The sequence below is a fragment of the Sinohyriopsis cumingii genome, chromosome 10 (assembly GCF_028554795.1).
Source record: "Sinohyriopsis cumingii isolate HCF-2022 chromosome 10, ASM2855479v2, whole genome shotgun sequence".
NCBI classification, from domain to species: domain Eukaryota; kingdom Metazoa; phylum Mollusca; class Bivalvia; order Unionida; family Unionidae; genus Sinohyriopsis; species Sinohyriopsis cumingii.
Genome location: NC_142970.1, coordinates 48,382,321 through 48,400,892, shown reverse-complemented (window position 1 = coordinate 48,400,892; position 18,572 = coordinate 48,382,321). Strand labels below are relative to the sequence as shown.

At 36.6% G+C, this 18,572-nt stretch overlaps 1 protein-coding gene across 2 annotated transcripts in view; it reads left to right on the top strand.

Moving 5' to 3' along the window:
* Window positions 1-18,572, top strand: part of LOC149790016 (BMP-binding endothelial regulator protein-like) — a 71,572-nt gene that overhangs the window by 28,690 nt on the left and 24,310 nt on the right. For both annotated transcript variants that reach the window (XM_089972106.1, XM_089972107.1), the window contains 3 exons: window positions 8,500-8,585; window positions 14,514-14,622; window positions 14,936-15,018. In XM_089972106.1, the coding sequence (XP_089828232.1) occupies window positions 8,500-8,585; window positions 14,514-14,622; window positions 14,936-15,018 (278 nt within the window). The remainder of the gene's footprint in view (window positions 1-8,499; window positions 8,586-14,513; window positions 14,623-14,935; window positions 15,019-18,572) is intronic.

The window sequence follows — 18,572 nt, the reverse complement described above, 5'->3', positions numbered from 1 at the left end:
GCCAGTAGCTTCTCGTGGGTCGGTGGTTCTTCCCGGGGTTTTCCAGGGGTCTTTCTTCACAAGTTATACTGGCCGCCATGTATAGCCTATCTTGTGCTAAAAGATGGCATTAAACCATACAACAACAACAACAATTAATCTTTTTAGAAATCGAACTAATATGAATAACAATTAAAATATAACTCCAAACTGGTCACAAACACACACTTTCCAGTGTAAAAGCTCAACTAATTCATTTTTCTATAGACATCGGTTAAAAACTGAATACTGCGCAATTACGGAAAACCCAGAATTGCGAAAAAGAGGCTGTTTACATATAAAATCGACGCTCCGGTGGCCTAGTGGTTAGAACGTCCGCCTCGGAAGCGGGGGGTCGTGGGTTCGAACCCTGGCCGAGTCATACCAAAGACTTACAAAAATGGTGCTAACACCTGCCTCCCATGGCGCTCAGCATTAAGAGGTTAGTATTAGGACTGGTCGGCCTGGTGTCAGGATAATATGACTGGGTTGGACATCATGCTACTTGTCTGCGGCATGATGCCCCAGTACTAGACATCACTATAAACTTCCACACAGCAGGCATCGTAGCGATATGAAAAATTGTTAAAAGCTACGTTAAGAATCCTAATCACACACACACACACACACACGCAGAGAGAGAGAGAGAGAGAGAGAGAGAGAGAGAGAGAGAGAGGCACATAAAATCACGTACTCTCAGTATGATCTTGATAAAAACCAATAATTTTACTCCGAGAATAAAATAACAATTTTCATTTGTTTCAGTGATTTCTGAATCAAGGGTCGTGAATTAAGTCAAAAATATAAACAGTGTTTCTATTATTAGGTGTTTATGAAAAGATTACGGTCAAACTATTTTTTCTGGAAAATGTCAAATTCCTAGTAAACAAAATTACATTACATTGACCTGTAATGGAATTAAAAATAAAAAACTAAAACTTACAGACAATTAAATTAAATCAAATATAAATTAAATAATTAAATCAAATATACATAACAATATGTGCGCGCGTGTGTATATGTGTATTTGTTTTGTCACCATTCTTTTTATTAAAACTCAAATCATGCACTGGATATTTTACCTAACTGTATTTCTAAAAGTCTCTTCGATTTCATCTGGAAATTTTTTCCCCCAGTTAAATATTACTGTACCCTCCTTCTTGGACAGAAACAGGAAAATCACAATTATATCTTGCAACGCCTTTGCATCAGCCAAACAACTATCAAAGCTAGTTATTCTTATCAGTAAGTCTAGATCAGAAATGGCGCTAAGTAATTAGGAAACGTCACCTTTTATTTATAATGATGCCGTCAACTGAAGTGTGAAAATGTAATTCATCTCTATTCCAGCCGATTGTATCTCAACAACACAGTCATAAAATCATGTTCGAGATTTTCTTTTTCTTCGCTCTCTTTGTTATGTATTCGATATTTTTTTTCGATGTTTTTGGTGCCCATTAATGAAACATAGAGTAGAGAAACTAACTCGAAATGCGAGAGCTATTATGAGTTAAACGCTAGTTCGTGGCCCTTTCGACGTTTGGAAATTTGCAAGATGTATATAACTTTCAATGACTGTCGGAAAAATTTGAACAATGATCGTGTACCAGCATTATTTAGTTGATTGTTTAATCAGTGTTTGTCACATTGGCCATTGCAAGTTCTGTAATCAAATAATTTAAAAGTAGGGTTACTTTGTACTTGCACAAACGTATGAATTAAAAACCATCCAGAAATGTATTTCCATCTTTTTCAAAGATCTTTTTTTTTGACAATTTAATTCATCTCATGAAAACAAAATCAAGGAGGTCGGTGTAAAAATAACAATTTTTTCTTCACCGTCAGAAAACCCAAACAATTTTTTTCTTTACCGTCAGCTTTTGGTTTGACCCTCGTTCGTTACTTTCTTTCCCCCAAACCTAAATCGAAACCCTTTATTTTGTGGCTTTTGCATTCACTCGACAGTAATTCAACGTGCTCTTTCTTATTGGTATAACACGAAATTCATGTGGATCATAATATCTTAAAGTTTTAATTTTTTAAAAATTATAAAAGTAGAAGGGTTATTTTGCTAGTCATTATCCAACTTGCATCTATTTATTGCAGTGCAAGTAATTATTAGCAGCTTAGTGCAGGGGAGGGTAAATCGTCCAGAGACAACAAGCTCAGAGGGGCGCTGTCGCAATTTTATTTTGTTTTATGAAGCTGTGGGTTGGATGTAACTGACATAGCAACTGTTCTTTGCAGCAAAAATGGGGCGCTACTAAGGAACGTTGGCTCGGGCACGCAAACCTTCGCGTTACTAGCTGTGTCCCTTTCAAAGCCTTTTCATTTCAAAAGACTTGAAGCTCGTATCATCTCAGCTAGGAGGCGTGGTCGACGTTTTAAACGGGGCGTGATGGACCCTTGTCAAATGGACATATTTTCTGACAGCTCATCGTCGGCACTACAATGGCAAAAGCAATTTGCCCTATCACTCCTGTTTATTACCGTCCAATTTGTAATTATGTTTGAAACAGAGTAGAAATGTAATTGTTATGAGAGGTTTTTCGCTGCAAGTGTTTGTATTATTGTGTCCATTTCAGCTAAAATGTCCTGGCCTTAATGCCCGTCTTTGCCCTCGTCTCCCTAACATTCGACCATATATTATCCGGAATCCATAGCAAAAGAAACATACTTGGACATCTTAACATTTTCAAAGCAGTATCTATTTTGACGACTGGTTTGATTTTTCTGAATTTTCCTGCAAGTTTTAGAAAGAAGATAGTGCAATGAACCTAGGGTATGTGCTATTAGTATATAAGATCCCCGTTTATAGCTTATTTTTAGATTTTGGTGATTATTTGTTGATTATGGGTAGTCGGTGTTGGAACGGTATTTACCAACTCGAGTAATTAGCTACCTTCTAGGAGCAGACGTTATATTGTACAGCATTCACGAGACATTATGTCATCATGGATTAGATTTGTTAAATGGATCCTCCAAAATTTCTCAAAATATGGAATTATCTGCATAATTTAGGTATACGTGTCTAGTAATTTGCTATAGGAATACTTCTTTGTTGTGGGTATTTGGGTTGTCTATTGTATTGCATAGCGTGAGGTACTAATATTCGACTCGAAAAATCTTACTAATAAGTCATACACATGTGAAATGAGAGAAAACATGCAAGTGTGAATTAGAGTTTCGCGATGCGTGATCATTAGACAATTATAGACCAATTACTGTAGTATTAGCGCGTTTAGGAACCTATCTGTAAACAACAACTGTTATCTTGGGGATCAAGGAAATATGGGAAAATATGGATTGTTATGTCAAAATCACATAAGTGTTTGATTCGCTCGTATGAAATCACGTGCTTCTAACAGTAGGATGTGGTACAGGTACACCACAGATTTTCCGGCAACAGATAGTCCGGCACCTCTTCTAGTCCGGACAAAATTACGAGGGCACTTGACATTATCGACACCAGCAAATTAGTTCACTGGGCGCGCACTCACCTGGATGGTTTACACTGCATTTTTTTGTTGTCGGTACTTGCATTTTGTGCTATTCTTTGCTTATTTTACTTACATTTAACCCTAGCTATGGCTTCTAAGAACAATTCAAGTGTCAGTGGTCGTGTCAAGCGTAAGCACCAGTCAATATCAATACAAGATAAAGTAGAACAATTGAAAAAACTGGACCGTGGTGTTTCCGTGCAAACGTTGTGACACATATGGTATTAGTTCACCAGCCGATTACGATATAAAGAAGCAGAGGGACAAAATATTGAAATTATATTCAGACAGTGATTCCAAAAACCGAATAAAAAGTAGACAAACAATGAAAGATGGTAAGAGTACTGAGCATGACCGAGTGATGATGTAACCATAATGATGCTTTTTAGATGTATGTGGCCTAGTGGTTACAGCATCCGCCTCGGATGCGGAAGGTCGCTGGTTCGAACCCCAACCAAGTCATACCAAAGACATAAAAATGGTACAAACATTTGCCTCGCTAGGCGCTCAGCATTAAGAGGTTAGTTGTAGGACTGGTCTGCTTGGTGTCAGGATAATGTGACTCGGTGTGACGTGATGCTACATGTCTGTGGCATGATGCCCCTGTGCTAGACATCACTTTAGACTGTCACACCGCTGACATCGTTGCAATATGACTGAAAAATTGTTAAAGCTACGTTAAGAATTCTAATCACACACACACACACACACACATGACTGAAAGATTGTTAAAGCCATGACACAAATCCAAATCACACACACACACACACACACACACACACACACACACACACACTATTTGATACCCTTTGGAATATAGTTCCATAATATAGCTCCATGGTATCGAAAATTGTTTTTAAATAGTTTTTCTTCAGCATGTGTTGGTTTGATGCTAATGTTCATTGATTTAAGGTTTGGGGTGATGCTGGATTATCTGCATTGAAAAGAGTTACTCGTCTAATCTGGGGCAGACCCAATCCATATAAGTCATTTCGGCTTTCTAAGGAGAAATTGTTCTCATCAAGGCAGCGTTTTTCAAGTAGCCATTATATCTTGAATGCTTCCAGTTTCGTGTAGCTAGTTTGTGCAGCTGAACAATTTTCTTAATATTACCATCAGATGCATTTCCTCATATTGAAATTCTGTAGTCCAAATGAGACAGAACGTTGCACTGATCAAAAGTGACACGGTACTGTTTGGGAAGGAAATACTTTACTTGCTATGCCTATATACGAGTTTATTTTCTCTGTAATGAAACTGATGTGAGAAGACCAAAGCAAATATTTGTCAACAAAAATACAAGAATTTTGTTCTTTAAAACATCTCTCAATTTCATACGCCTGCCAAAGGTCGGATCCTATATTGTTACGACGTTGTACGTTGGTCCGTCTACCTTTACGAAATATTTTGAATTGCTTGCACATGGGGAGGAGAATAAATCTGTTGATTATGGGGCTCAGAGATCATATATCAAGGTCACTGGTTGAAACTTTAAAAATAAATATGTCTTCGTGCAAGAATATTAGTTCTAATACAGACCCGACTAAGCTTTGTAAACGGCTTCCACTTGGAGTCAGGAAAAGAGTGAACTGATTTTGGCATCAAAATGTCAAAAGTCAAGGTCACAGTGACTGAAAAAAAGTACGGTAGATAGCTTACTCGTTGGGTAAGAAAGTGGCCTGGTAGATTTGGTGTGAAAGTGTGCACGGAAAAAAAGTTATTGTGACCTCACAAATACACATAGTTTATGCATAGTTATTTTAGTTCAAGATAACGTATCTTGGCCAAAGTTTCTGGAATGCTTGCATAATGAAACATCCTTTTGCTTTGGGATCAAATGGTTCAAGGTCAACGTCATTGTAAGTCACACAAAAGTGGGATTTTCACAAGAACTTTCGTTTATGAGTAGGCTCCGTCAGCAAAACACTGCCTAGCTTGTACATGCTGTGATAAAGCCCATCAGATATGGAATATGAAGGTTAAATAATAAAGACACGGTGGGTCTCATAAGCCAAAATTAGTTTCTGCACAGTACATTTAGTTTAAACTAAATGTCTTGAACAAAGGTCAATGTCGCTGTGACCTGTCGGTCGATGATCTCCACAGTCTAACGTACCATATTTGTACTTGCAGAGAGGACTATTAGGCACGGGAGGGTCTATACCGTACCTTGCACGGTAATTTGTTTATTATTATTTAAAACACAAATCATCTGATTTTAACTTCGCCCTTTTGTGTAATGTTGTTATTGCTGACACAGTCGTTTTATCTCCATTCACAGATACTCTGTTCTCCTTGCGCCACAAATGAGGCCTGCTTAATCGCAGTTGATGATTATTTTCTAGTTTATTTATACAGCTGTGTTCGTCAGATAGGGTAGTATCATCAGCACATATATTAGCTATATATATATATATATTGTATATCTAGTCCGCATATTGCATATCTAACCGAATGGGGAACATCTTTAGCAGCTAAATTAAATACGACTTAAACTACGACTTTAATAGCAGATTATTTATATCATGTCCGTGTTTAGAATGTGAAATGGAATTCGATTATAAATGTTTAAAAAATGTATTGAAAGTAACTATTGTAATGTTTACGTTTACGATAATGTCTTCTACCACCAATCACTAACATCCCTATAGTGATTACCGCTACTAATACATGTAGTACTGCATTTGTTACTACTACTACTATTGCTGCTACTACTGCTACTACTTTTTAACCTGATGTATATTTAAAGCAAAAATAGCACCGTTTACCGGCTCCTTGGAGCCGTTCTTTCTTTAGTAACTCTTGTCAGTGTTGTATATCTTAGCAAAGCACTGACAGAACCTTCTCGTCATCTTCTTTATTTTAGAATTATTCTTTAGCAGAATAATATGTACTGGCTTTAGCAATGGCTGGTAAGTACATTGGCCCCAGTAGCAGCGGTAGTAGCGGTAGTTGCTCTGTTAGCCCTAGCAGTAGCAATCGTAGTGGTAATGTTACTAAAATTATTAGCCGGAATAATTTCGATATATGTGACAGTAATAGCTTATCATAACCCTTAGCAGTAGCATTAGTAGCGACTGTAGTAGTAATAGCATTGGCTGTAGCAGTGAAATTATTAGTAGCAATAGTAGTGACTATCGTAGTATTAATATTTGGTTTAACAGTGACAAGAATAGCAATAATAATATCATCCCTAGAAGAAACAATAATAGTGTCAATAATAATATAGTATTTGCATTAGCGGTAGCAATAGCAGGAATAGTGACTAGTAGCAATGCTATTATCCCTATACGTAGAAATAGTAGTATTAGCCGCAATGATAATATTAACACTATTTATATCAATAATAGATGTAGTATGCCTTATTGATAGTGACCATAGTAGTAATAGTATTAGCCCCACAAGTAACAATATTAATAGCACTATTGGATGTAGTATTAGTCTTAGCTGTAGCAATACTAATGGCAATACTAGTAACAGTATGTTCCTAACAGTAGCAATAAAAGTTACAAAAGCATTACCAATACTAGGCTTAGCGGTGACAATAGTGGTGGCTGTAGTAGCAATATCAAAAGCAGAGACAGTAGTAGTGGCTGTAGTAGTAAAACTGTATCATTGGCAATATTAGTAGTGAAGGTAGTAGTAATAGCTATACCATTAGCTATAGTAGCGGCGGTAGTAGTAATAGCTATAGCATTGACACTAGTAATGGCGGCAGTAGTAATAGCCATATCAGTGACAACAGTAGTGGCGGAAATAGCAATAGCCATATCAGTGACAATATTAGTGGCGGTAGTAGTAATATCCATAACATTGGCAATAGTAGTGGCAGAAGTAGCAATATCCATAGCATTGGCAATAGTAGTGACGGTAGTAGTAATATACATAGCATTGACAATAGTAGTGGCGGTAGTTGTAATAGCTATAGTATTGACAATATTCGTGGCGGTAGTAGAAATAGCTATATTATTGGCAATAGTGGTGGCGGTAGTAGTAATATAAATATCATTGGCATTATTATTGGCTGTAGTAGTAATATCCATAGCATTGGCAATAGTAGTGGCGGTAGTAGTAATATCCAAAGCATTGGCAATAGTAGTGGCGGTAGTAGTAATAACTATAATATTGACAATAGTAGTGGCGGTAGTAGAAATAGCTATATTATTGACAATAGTAGTGGCGGTAGTAGTAATATCCATATCATTGGCATTATTATTGGCTGTAGTAGTAATATCCATAGCACTGGCAATAGTAGTGGCGGTAGTAGTAATATCCAAAGCATTGGCAATAGTAGTGGCGGTAGTAGTAATAACTATAATATTGACAATAGTAGTGGCGGTAGTAGAAATAGCTATATTATTGACAATAGTAGTGGCGGTAGTAGTAATATCCATATCATTGGCAATAGTAGTGGCGGTAGAAGTAATTGCCATTGCAGTGACAATCTTAGTGGCGGTAGTAGAAGTAGCCATATCATTGGCAATAGTAGTGGCGGTAGTAGAAATAGTTGTAGCATTGACAATTGTAGTGGCGGTAGTAGTAATAGCTGTAACATTGGCAATATTGGTGGCGGTTGTAGTAATAGCCATATCACTGGCAACAGTAGTGGCAAAAGTAGTAATAGCCATAGCCTTGGCAATAGCAATGGCGGGTGCACTAATAGCTTCGGTAGTGGTAATTGTGGTAGCAGTTGTAGTAACAATACTTGGCCTAATTACAGCACCAGTATTGATGTTAATGGTAGTACCGATAATAACGTTCACAGTACATGAAGTTATGCCCTGTTTTATCATGGGCTGTAAAATAGTTAATGCCGGAGGAGTGTTTAAAATGGAAAATATGATCTTCCGAAGAAATATTTTATTATAATCGTTCTATTGTGGTTATTATCTTCCATTTATGTCTTCTTTTTGTTTCATCATCTTCTTAATTCCTCTCTTCTTCGGCATTATTATTATTATTATTATTATTATTATTACAGGCATTACAGTCCCTTGCAAAGAGGAAGGCGCTCTCGTTGATGTTCCTCTGATAACGGAAAATCCTTGTTTCACTTGCATATGTAAGGTAGGATTAAGTTATTATTTGCTTCGTAGATGTACACATACTATAAGGACAAACAAGCATTTGCCAATTTATGTAGGTATAATACTCTCCCATGATTTACTGGCATCATAGTAAGCAACGTGCAGATCATATTAATTGGAAACGTGATCCCGTTAATTTTGAAACAAACCTCATCTATAAATGAGAGTGCAATTCTCAAATAAATAAAACACGTGCTACAAACACAGATTTGAATATAAACCGCAACGCTGTTGAATTCGATTTTGGATGCCACAATCAATTATAACCTTATATGCAGTTTTTGACGGATATGTTATTTCAGCTCTTCCAATCATCCGTAAATTATTTGCTTTAATTTGGTTTTAAAGATTTGCTGCACTGCTTGAGCACCAAATGTACGCTATAGCTCAGTGGTTAGCGCGCCGGACTCCCTAGATAAGAGCTAGGGATAGAAACCGACCATCTGATCAGCCTGCGTTAGATATTGTTGCGTGTCCTTGGTCATCGACCATTAAATGCCCCATTACTAGTAACCTACCTATGTCCAATTGCAGTAAGGCACCAAATCAAACCAAATCTACAAGTCAGTCATAATCGTAACTGTTTCATGATTTGAGCGGAATTTCTGGTTTTACCTGAGCTGTTATAATGAGGTACGAATAATCGTTATAATGAATTTACAAAAGCGACTGCTGTTAAATTGGAATTAACTTTCAATTATGGACTGGGACGTGTCAGTGCATTGCGTTTTTCTCATCCAGGCCAGGTTAGCAGCGATTTCAAGGCAATGTCAATGGCTTCCTCATTAAATAAATGGGGCATGGAATGATTAAAATACAAAAATGGCCTGATGGGTGTAACTTCCACAAGATGACGCTGAAGAAGATTTTATCTAGAAAGGAGTTCAGACTATATTTGCATTAATACCAAGGGGCAATACCGTGGGCATATCATATTTCGCACCGGCGATATTTAGTGCGCATATTAGTGAAATTATTATGGAGGCAAAATTACAGATATACAGATAGACAATTACTTTATGTAGAACGAAAAAAAAAAAACAATCGAAAAACATTCGATACTAACATCGTCGCCACAACCATGACAAAACCAATCACTACAGCTGCTGTTGTTGCTGATATCACCACTACCACCATGACTCACACTGCAGATAATGTTGTTCATGATACCGATTATGTGGTGTTTAGCATGTTAGGAATCGCCTGGAATATAAATCGACTCACAACGTATAGCATAAACTGAGATTAACTAAATTCATGTCGGTGTAGCATTTTTATTGCAGGAGAATTAAAATTTACCTTTTCAAAATTTATTTCATTTCTGCATTGTCGATGGGGAAATTGTACATCCAACAAATGAAATAACTACATGATCGTTGTCTTGATAATGATCTATCTCGTGACAAGTTCAAGGCTGAAACAACATTTTGTTGTTTGTTTTTCTTATAAAGGCTCTCTGGCAACAATCTCGTAATTTTAAGCAGTGTATCTATGTGTGTGTCTATATATATATATATATATATATATATATATATATATATATATATATATATATATATATATATGAGATTAGGAAACCAATACAAATTTTGATACCGCTATAATATATGAGAGAGATGATCCGAAATCAACTGCTGGGCATTCTCATGAAAACTCAAAATGCATTTAACTTGATAACTTGTGTATTGTACCATGTTTCCTCATTTTACGAGGACAGCATGTCGGATTCAATACCATAAGGGTTCTGTTTCGGATCGGCTGTTGTGGCGCGTCCTTGGGAAGGGCAACTTACTATACCTGTATTGGCACCCTGTAAGCTTTGTATGTCGATTTGACCTATTAACCGACACACACACACAACCGCAAGCACACACACGAACACACGCACACACATTAATGTATCTGGTAATTCTTTGGGGGACAAAAAGGAGTCTTACAAAGCATTGCACAAAAAACTCCCCACCAAAAACAGAAAGATTTACCTGTGTCGTTCCTTAGTGTTTGTAAACAAGAATGAAGATAAATATTGCGTCATTAGGCCTTTAACTGACTGGTGAGGTCAATAGGTCACTGAGGCACGGGGTTGGTTGGTAAACTCTTGCTGATACTGGAGAGCTTTCTTGGATGCACAATGATAATATTGCACAAGGTCATCTGATAATGCGACAGTTTCCCAGTCAGTGCCATTACTTAACAGATAATATGCTTCATTTCGACGACGAGATGCTTATTGATCCATTTAGTTATCTGTTTGATTAGATAATGTTTGGCTCAAAATGTTTACACTTTGAATGCTTTGCGCCCAAGTACGCCCCAAAACCTTGACATTACTGGCTGGCCTTTTTCCATGACACATTTTCTTTCGTGTATATATTTCTAGGTCTCGTCTTAGTTCTCATGTGGCATCAACGCGTCCAACATATAAACACAAAGAATACTTGTTCTCAAACAACAAACAAAATTTGTTTTAAAAAAAAAGAAAGCATAAATGAAAAGATGACAAACCATTTGGTGGAATCTCGAACGACTTTGTAATGTGTCATCTAGACCAATAGGAAATCTGTGACGTTGTATTGATAAGAACCAGGCCAAAAATTGAGTTACCTGGTCTTTAATTGACAGTGGTCAGTAAGTCACTGGGGCAGGTGTTGTTTGAGTGATCCAGGCCAAAAATTGAGTCGCCTGGTCTTTAATTGCCAGTGGTCAGTAAGTCACTGGGACAGGTGTCGTTTAAGTGGTCCAGGCCAAAAAGTGAGTCGCCTGGTCTTTAATTGACAGTGGTCAGTTAGTCACTGGGGCAGGGACAGGGGCAGGGGTCATTTGAAAGAACCATATCAAAAATTGAGTCGCCTGGTTTTTAATTGACAGTGGTCATTAAGTCACTGGGACCGGGTCGTTTGAGAGAAACAGGCCAAGACTTTAGTCGCCCGGTCTTTAATTGACACGGGCCAGTAAGTCACTGGGGAAGGGGTCGTTTGGTGGACATTTCGTGTGCGTATTATGATACATTGTCTACCTCTACATCAAAATATTTCAGGTCAAGTTTAGCTGCTATCAGTTAAAATGATTAATTTTCCCGACGATACGTTTACTGATCGATACGAGCGTCTATCCATAACAAGATACAGTATATCTCTGAGTGTTTATATAAATTTTAAAAATTTAATACAAAAGTGTCCTGACAAACCTTGACCTTTTTCAATGGACTCCAGATTTCATGATGCAATTTTAATTAGTTGGCATTGTCACTCATCAGGTATTCACTCAAACTTTGGTCTTCTCATTTTAGCATAACGTTTACTTCCACACAAAACTATTAGGCACTTTCAGTATGAAATGAAATATAAGTCGGAAGACAGAATGCTGACAAATATCGTGAAACACACACACACACACACACACACACACACACACACACACACACCACCAAAAAATTGCTGACATGCGAAACATTAGTGACACACACCGGAGAGATTCGGGGGAAGAGCCACGGTGGCTCAGTGGTTAGCGTACCTATCTCGCAACCAGAAGTGTTCGGGTTCGAATTTCCGACTAGATCAGGCATGGTCTGTCAAGTGGCGTGTTGCATGTGTTGATTTATCACTAAACACGAATTAATCGATATTCCTTGTGGAAAAGAGAAAAGGAGCAAATTCCAGAATATATTAATTTTGCATATTTTCTTTCAAACGAATTTTAAAAGTAGTGATTTTTGCAATATCCAATGGACGTTGCAAAGATTATATATATATATATATATATATATATATATATATATATATATATATATATATATATATATATATATAAACCCTTATTTACTGAAGTATGAGTCAGAAAGGTATAAAGCATGAAATTTCCGCCACAAACTCGAAACGTCTCCAATATACTGTTGAAACCTTATTTGTTGTTAACCTGCCAACTAATTATTCATGCTTGTGTACGAGTGTATATATATATATCTATCTATCTATCTATCTATCTATATATATATATATATATATATATATATATATATATATATATATATATATATATATATATATATATATATATATATATATAATGGACTGCATTTATCGATTTATTTCGCACTTTATATCACTTGTAATCATTTTAGTATTTCATTTCGATTTATATTGCTTGATTATTACCTTAAGCTACAGTTTTTGTGTGCAAGAAATGGCATATACATTTTGCTAATAAGCTGAGTGTTTAAAAGCATAAACAGAGAGAAGAAAGATATTGATAATTCTCAGTTTGAGAAAATTTGAGATAGTGAAGCTGGTGCAAGGGTTATCGATGTTAGGTTCGATATGAGTTCAATATAATACGGTAGGTCTATAGCTATACGCCCTTGGCTGGTTAATACTCTGAAATACGGTAAATCAAGATTAATACCTACCTATAAAAAGAGGGAAAATCGAGGAAACTTATAAACAAGGCAGCATACAAACATCGTTACCGCCCTTTACTTAGGATAACTGATCGTGCACAAAGTGGTGTGTGTACTTTTGGATGTATGTATCTGCTGTCACTTTCGACTCGAGACGAATGTTTCATTTTCATATCAGTCAGTGAGCGGTTGAACCACACGAGTTACAGAAAACTGTCGCCAAAAGTTTTCGGAGAATATTTTGTGACGCAATGGATCTATTTCGACATGAAAATAAAAAAGTCCACAATTGATTAGGTATAAACATATTATGATATAAATCAATGGCCGCTTGTATACAGATTTAAAATTATTAATACTCGGTAATTATACTCCGTGGTGTGGTGCTAAATAAAGAAGCGAAAGAACGCAAAAAAGAAGTGAGGGAGCGCAGGTTACTCAGATGCGGGGAGGTACAATGGAGAGCGTATAAAGGGAAGGGAACGCGCAAACAGGGGAACTCCGTTCCCACGCGTTCTCACAGCACTACACGTTGTATTATACTCAAAAGAATACAAACAAAAAAAAAAAAAAAAAAAAAAAAATTTGTTCAGTCTATCTTACAGCACATTAAAATAGATGCAAGTTACAACAATGTTAAAGCTGAAGCAATGTTCAAGTTGAAATAATGTTCAAGCTGAAACAGCTTTAGAAGATTTGATGAAGTAAATTACAGTGTCCCATTTCTCGTGGAAGGAGAAACTAATCCTAATAAACGTACTTATTTGAAACATTAATGAAAATATCGTCTAAAATTATCATTTCTGCAATTCCTTTTTATATTTTCAAATATCAGCAAAGTACTTAATTTTTGTGTTTGTTAAGCCCAAGGATCTCACCGATATTATACGGATGCATTTTTTTATGCAAAGTGGATTTCGTGAATACAGGATGTTTATAATAGCAAGTTTCGTTATAGTGAGATATCAGTATTGATTTCGAGGTAATGGAGAAAGAAGGAAACGTTGGCATTAGATGCGACTATTTGCTTAGACATGTGAACTAATAAATATTGGTCCTCATTTTCATGTGTTTAACCAAAGTTTACGTATTACCATTGTATTGCTTGAATAGACTTTATATTTCAACTGGTCAGTTTTATATCGCCACAAAACATTACTCAGATATCCTCGACTGTGATGGGCCGTCATTGTAGGTTCTATTTTTGCTTTCAATGGGCCCGACTAAACTGCACATGCGCAAATTTAATATTTGAACCACGAGCGTTACATCAGTTGGAGGTACTTTAGGGTCCACAATGACATAAATAATTAGAGTGGGCTAGTTCTTTTTAGACTTTGAACATGTGCACTGCATACAATGAAATGTTCATATCAGCCACCTTTGATATTTCATGCACAAGTCATGAACTACAGATGTTCCCGTGTTGAAGTCGTATGATCTGTTCAGAATAATATCGATTGTTTACGAACATCAGCTTACCTGGTCGAACTCAAATTTTATATACTTCAGAATGGACGTGTTGAATGCATGCAGAAGAAGTGCCCCAGCGTGGAAGGATGTTACGTCATCCTCTTTGACAGCTTCGGAGAAAAGAGAAAATGCTGCGACGTGTGCAAAGGTAAAGAGTTATGTGCGCATGACAACCTTATTTTTGTTTGTTTGACGATCAGGACATTTGCAATGATTTCTTTACAAAATAATTCCCGGTCTTTTATTATTTTGAAATCCTTAGCATTACAGTTTTTCATGTTTCATGTGTAAATTATTATTTCTTAAATTTGTTAATTCATTTTCTTTAGCTTCATCTTCTTTCTATCTTTTGCAATGCTTGAAATTGAAGGAAAACAGGTACCTAGATAACTTATAGATGTTGTCACTAAAACATTTAACAAAATGTCAGTTAGTCTCATGTTCTCGTCTATTTTCCCTAGGCTGCACATTCAGGGGCATTAGTTATGAAAGCAATACTTCATGGACAGATGAAGAAAACCCATGCTTATCATATACATGTCTGGTAAGTAAACACACATATACATATAGCCTAAGACATACTTTATTAGAAGGTAGTCATGGAAAAATTTAATTTTTGCATACCCTGACAATCTGATTAAAATAAGAATATCGTAATTATCGGAGATATGACATGCACCGATGCAAGGTGTTCCGGCGACTCTTTTTAGTAGCCTATGACACAGTTAGTTGCAGTTTGGGCTAATGAGATTTATTGTTTGTAACAATTCATTTTTACGTTGAAAACTATAATTTGTTCGGACATCATGGGCGAATAGCACAAGGTAACGTGTCGCCGCCCATCAGATGTACTTTATATAAGCAGATATCTGTCCTAATCAAATTACATCCTCTTGCTGGAACAAGTTGATTTTATGCCTCCTTCTACGTGTACTGTTGTTGCTCTGCCAGTGAATGTCGCCTGACACGTTATGCAAGTGCTTTGAAATACATTATTATGTGTCAACCCGAGCACGGGATATATAAAACTGCGATAATAACTTCCTCTATCGAATTTGATTTGTGCTTGCAAAATAAGATTAAAGTTTACCAAAAGGTGAAGTATTGCTATAGTGGCATGACGATCTAATGCGCGGATCGATCACTCGGCAGTTTTCCGCAACCTTGGCAATACTTTTAGGGCATAACAAAAGTCCATCGACAACAGCAGAATCCGAAACAGATACCTGGATGACTTGACCTATTGCGCTGAATAATAATGCAAATAAATTTTAGTCGGGTTCTAAAAGTTAATCAGTGTTTCATTCCTGTGACATTTTAGTTCAAACGTTTCTGTTTATTCATTTTATATTTGGCGAGTGCCTGTTGGGCGATTTAAATTCGAGCCTGATTCTGATCAGCGGTCATCAGAAACAAGATCCGTCTTGCACAAACCCTTTCGAGCTTCAAAATGATTTGCCAGTATATTACAATTATCTGACGAATTAATGCTATCGATCACAGAAATATTGTCCATTGTGTCAACTGGCTCATTGATAGACGCCACTTCCCGCTCACCAGTCGCACACAAATGTATTCCAGACCATGGGACATCTTCCGTGGATTCACGACCATCTTTGAAACGATGAAAGCATCTCAAAACTGTAGGTTATGATATAACTTACATCAGCAAACTGTATTCAAGCCGGACATATCAGTCGGAGATCACTCTAAGAGTACCTGGATATTACGATTTGCTCTTTACCCAGTACAAAGGTTTAACTTCTTCTGCGACATTTGTACGTCACTGCAATTTACCTTTGTTACGTCACACGTATGCATGTTCACGTGTGTCGCATTTGCAGTTGCAAATCATTATTGCAGAAAATGATTTTGTCTGTCGATTGGCGTTTAATTTATTGTCACGGTCAACGAAATCGAAAGTTGAAGCAAAATAATTCGATTTTTCAAATGCACCTCGTAAGTAATGATCATAGTTTGAATTGTATGTTTCAAGGTTTAATTGAACCATCGAGAAAAGTCAAAGCTCTATCTTCGTCTTTAGACTTCGTGTTTTTTCTTTCAAACGTTTGAATCGTTCAAAATATGCATGAATCCCCACATAGATATTCGATGAGGACTTCGACGCTATTGAAATGATTTCATCGAACAAAGATACAAAACAGACAAAAAGAAGTTAAACTGGAACCAGATTTATAAAATAAATCTGAGACATAATGCCTTTGCTAAGAAAGTTAAATGTTGTATGCACATTAAATACTATACAAGATAACGTGTTTGAGGACCTATACTTTATTTGTTCAGTATCAATTGCACAAATAGCTGTCAACGGCTTAGATACGTGCCTAATACTGTCCTGTAGGTGGAGTATGGGAGAACTACCAATCTCATATGGGTGACCATGTACCAATCCACAGTTTGGAACAGGAGATTGAACCCGGGATTATAACGGTGCAAAGCAACTGCATCGCAACTACGCTAGTAAGGTCCCTTATTTATGATATCTACATAAATATCTCGTTTGATTAAAGATACAGCGAGCCCATATATTAGAGCAATAAAAAGAAATTCAATGTTTTACATTTATCAATGCCAGAAAAGAGATCAAGAACGTAAAAGTCTCAACAAGAACGGTTTGCATTTGATTCGGATCAAAGGCCAATAAAGTATAAATCTATAATAGACAGATGTGTAGTGTATCAGTCTATTTCTTAAATTGCAACCAGCTGCTAGTATAATAACGTAATGCCATATAATTTTGGAAAACTACCAAACTTCTTTTCCAATCAAGGTTAAAAAATAATTTAACTTAGTACTGATAGATTGCTATTCCAAAATGATACCGTACTACGTATACGTTTGTATTTCATGCGAATGAATGAATACCAGAATTGTGCAAAAATGAGAGAGAGAGAGAGAGAGAGAGAGAGATACAAACGACCTAGTTAAAATCAAGATGGGAAGTAGGCTTCGTTAATACTTTGTCAGAACGTGTTATGAAATCGTTTTGACATCTAACCCGAGCAGACGTGTTCACCTCTTGACATATTAAGTAAAGCTGACCTCGATTAACTCAGGTGAAGATTCATTTTTACTACGACATGCCCTTTAACCTTCTGCTGTCTCAATTTCTTTTGTGAATGTCAGCTTTTAGATTACAGCATCTCGTTTTAGTCCCTCACCTGTGCTACACTCCATTTCGATTGTGCTGTAAGACAATTTTGGGATTCACACCGTAGCGTACTGCTTGTATAAACACTCCATAAAAAGTGAAAAATGGAATTTAGTTCATTTAAATATCAAGTTCCTACAATAATTAACATGGTCGAATTACAGATACTTCATTCGTTTTGCAGCAATAGGATCTGCTCGGTACTAACCCGCCATCGCAGTTCCAAAATGTATTAAGTGTTTAATGTCAAGTTCAGATTGATCTATTCAAGTACATTATTAGCAGTCATCTTTCATATAACCAGCAGGAGTTCGGGTAGATGCCTTGACATACGTTTTGAAGGTGCCTCTTACGTAGATATCAGGAGGAAAATTAGTGATATACTAAACATTTTCGTCTCTCACACACACCCAAACCCACCCACACATAGATAGATAGATAGATAGATAGATAGATAGATAGATAGATAGATGGATAGATAACCACATGTGGGTAGATGTGTGTGTGTGTGTGTTTGATTAAAATAACATGACAAAGCAATATCCTTTGCTCATGCGCACAGACCAGTGTGAAGACTTGTGTAGCTAGCTGTGAATGCTGTTTTGCAAGCAAAACGATATATGTAGAATAGAATTTTATAAAAAACGTCAATCTTATCTGTACAAGCTGTGTAAATGGTTGTATCAAAATGAACATATTTCTCTAAATTTTGTATCCTAGATTAAATAAAACAACCGGATGGAAACTGATTTCTTGAAATAACTTCTTGTGCTTCCACGGACGTTAAAAATAACGTTATCATGCGAGTCTGCCAAATAAACCTATTTTGAGTCTCTATGAGCCAGCCAGTCACGTGGCTACGAGGGCTCTAGCTAAATGAATTGTCTAGTAATAGCCAATACGTCTGATGGTAACGCCAAAAACGA